Source organism: Entamoeba invadens, assembly GCF_000330505.1.
Source record: "Entamoeba invadens IP1 unplaced genomic scaffold scaff_1105074726697, whole genome shotgun sequence".
In the NCBI taxonomy this organism is placed as follows: Eukaryota; Evosea; order Mastigamoebida; family Endamoebidae; genus Entamoeba; species Entamoeba invadens.
In genome coordinates, this window is record NW_004191647.1 from 1 (window position 1) to 2,640 (window position 2,640).

General features: G+C 31.4%; 1 protein-coding gene across 1 annotated transcript; it reads left to right on the forward strand.

Annotated features, from left to right (window-relative positions):
• On the forward strand, positions 1–557 carry EIN_121360 (heat shock protein, putative; the record flags this gene model as incomplete). Its single annotated transcript, XM_004183208.1, has 1 exon — positions 1–557. A coding segment is annotated over one exon (557 nt), but the record flags the coding sequence as incomplete, so codon positions are not given.
• Positions 558–2,640: the final 2,083 nt, after the last annotated feature.

Here is a 2,640-nt window from a genome sequence, read left to right on the forward strand (position 1 = left end):
TTGATTCAGGTGGAATACAAAGGAGAGACAAAAAAGTTCACTCCAGAAGAGATCAGTTCGATGGTGCTGACAAAGATGAAGGAGACAGCAGAAGCGTTTTTTGGTGGGAAAGTCAACAACGCAGTCATCACATGTCCAGCCTATTCAATGACTCACAGCGACAGGCAACAAAGGAAGCAGGCACAATTGCAGGCATCAATGTGCTCAGAATCATCAATGAGCCAACAGCCGCTGCTATTGCTTACGGACTTAACAAGAAGACGGAGAGAGAAAAGAACGTCTTGATCTTTGATCTTGGTGGTGGAACATTTGATGTCTCACTTCTTGCTATTGATGATGGCGTCTTTGAAGTGAAGGCAACAAACGGCAACACACACCTTGGTGGCGAAGACTTTGATAACAGAATGGTCAACCACTTCATTGCTGAGTTCAAGAGAAAGCACAAGAAAGACATTTCAGGCAATGCACGAGCAGTCAGAAGACTCAGAACATCGTGTGAAAGGGCGAACACCGTCATCGGCAGCAACAGCAAACATCGAAGTCGACCAGTTGTATGAAGGCATCGACTTCTACACGTCACTCACAAGAGCACGTGGAGTCCCATAGTTGAAGTCACATTTGACATTGATACAAATGGGGTTCTGAATGTGTAAGCTGAAGACAAGACAACGGGAAAGAAGAACAAGATCACAATCACAAACGACAAGGAAAGACTCTCAAAGATACCAATCAACAAGATGGTTGCAGACGCAGAGAAGTTCAAGGCAGAAGACGACAAGATAAAGGAACTTATCGAGGGGAAGAATGGACTTGAGAATTTCTGTTACTCGATGAAAAACACACTCAACTAGCAAATTGCAACAAAGCTCTCACCAGATGACAAGGCGGCAATTGAAGCAACCATCAAGGAGACACTCGACTGGCTCGACAAGAACCAATCAATATCAAAGGATGAATACACACAGAAACAGAAAAAGCTGAGGCGAAGATCAAGCCAATCTTCAAACAAAAATTATCAACAGTATGCAGCAGCTGGTAACATGTCTGGAGTACAACAGTTGGGCACAAATAAGACCGACACAAAGAGCCGAAGATCGAAGAGGTCGACTTATGTGATTCACTTGTCTTTGCAAAGTTATTCGAAGTGACCCAAAAAAACTAATTTAAATTTGAATTAGTTTTTTAACTATTAATTTGTAACAAAATTACTAATTGTTTTGCGTTTATCCATGATGAAATGTTTTTTTGGAAATAATTATAATTTTTGATAGTAAATTAATAATAAAAATATAACTCGTTATATAGTTTTAAAAACACAGTAGACACAACAAAAAGGATAATTTTATACACAGGAGGAAGTCCTTAATAGCGGGAAGACGTCCCTAAACCACAAATTACCTCCTTCCCTAATATTCCCATCCTTCTTCCCCATTTCCATTTTTTTTTCTTTATTTGAATTAAATATATTATATTATTATGTATATATATATAATAATATATTATTATGTATTATAATGGATTATAATATAATATACAATATATATCTAGTAATTTGATAAAAACATGAATTTAATTGTTGTTCAGAAATGCGTTTTTTGTTGTATATTAATAATAAAAAACATATTTGGGTCATGATATTTATTTTGGAAATAATTCCACAGTTTTATAGTCGATAAATTGGTAAAAAATATTTTTGTAATAACAAGATAAAAATAATTCTGTTTTACCACAAATGAACAAATAGCTTGATATTATATATATTTTACTTAAAAAGATATAACCTTTTACCACTTTATTAAGTTGAAAAGATGCTTAAAAAAGATTAATTTAAAAAATGATGTTGTTTTTAGTTAAATAGGAAGACAATATGATGGTTTTATTATAGTTTATTTTAATTGATTATTAATTAAATTTATTGTTGCTTTATTTGACTAAATATAAATATCAAATTCCAAAATGAGTTTGTTTTCATTGTCAATCGATAATTCTTTATGCACAATTGTATTTAATTTGAACATAAAAATACCAACAAACGGGCTTTTTAAAGTATTTTTAATTTGTGATGGCATTTGATAAAATTGGGTTGTCCCTCTTAAATAGAGTGTTTTACATAAAAAATAACACCATTTTGTTGTAAATAATTAAATATTTTTATTGATAAAACAGTCATGTTTTGATTAATTTTTGAAGAGAAAATTAATTAATAACAATAGTTACATTACCATAATGAATAGTTTGTTGAATTAAGACTAAAATGAAATTTATTTATTGAAAACTGAGTTTATTTTAAGTGTTAAAAACAATCTTTGTTTTGTGTATTAAATATTAACTTCGTGTTTCAAAAAATATGTTTTTCATTTTGATAGACAATCCAAACAATATTTGCTTCTTATTTTTTAGACCAAAATATTTATTTTATTTTACATTGAAAAAAATCCATTTTATAAATATAAAATGAAACAAACCAAAAATACAATGAAAAAACACAATATAAATAGATGATCTGTAAAAACATTTGACAATAATTAACAATTGAGATATATGCCTCTTGGAGAAACGTTTTCAGTTTCCCCACGAGGAGAGGAAGGGAAGAAAACCATATATGAAGCGAAAACGAAGGACTATACATATAGCAGGAGT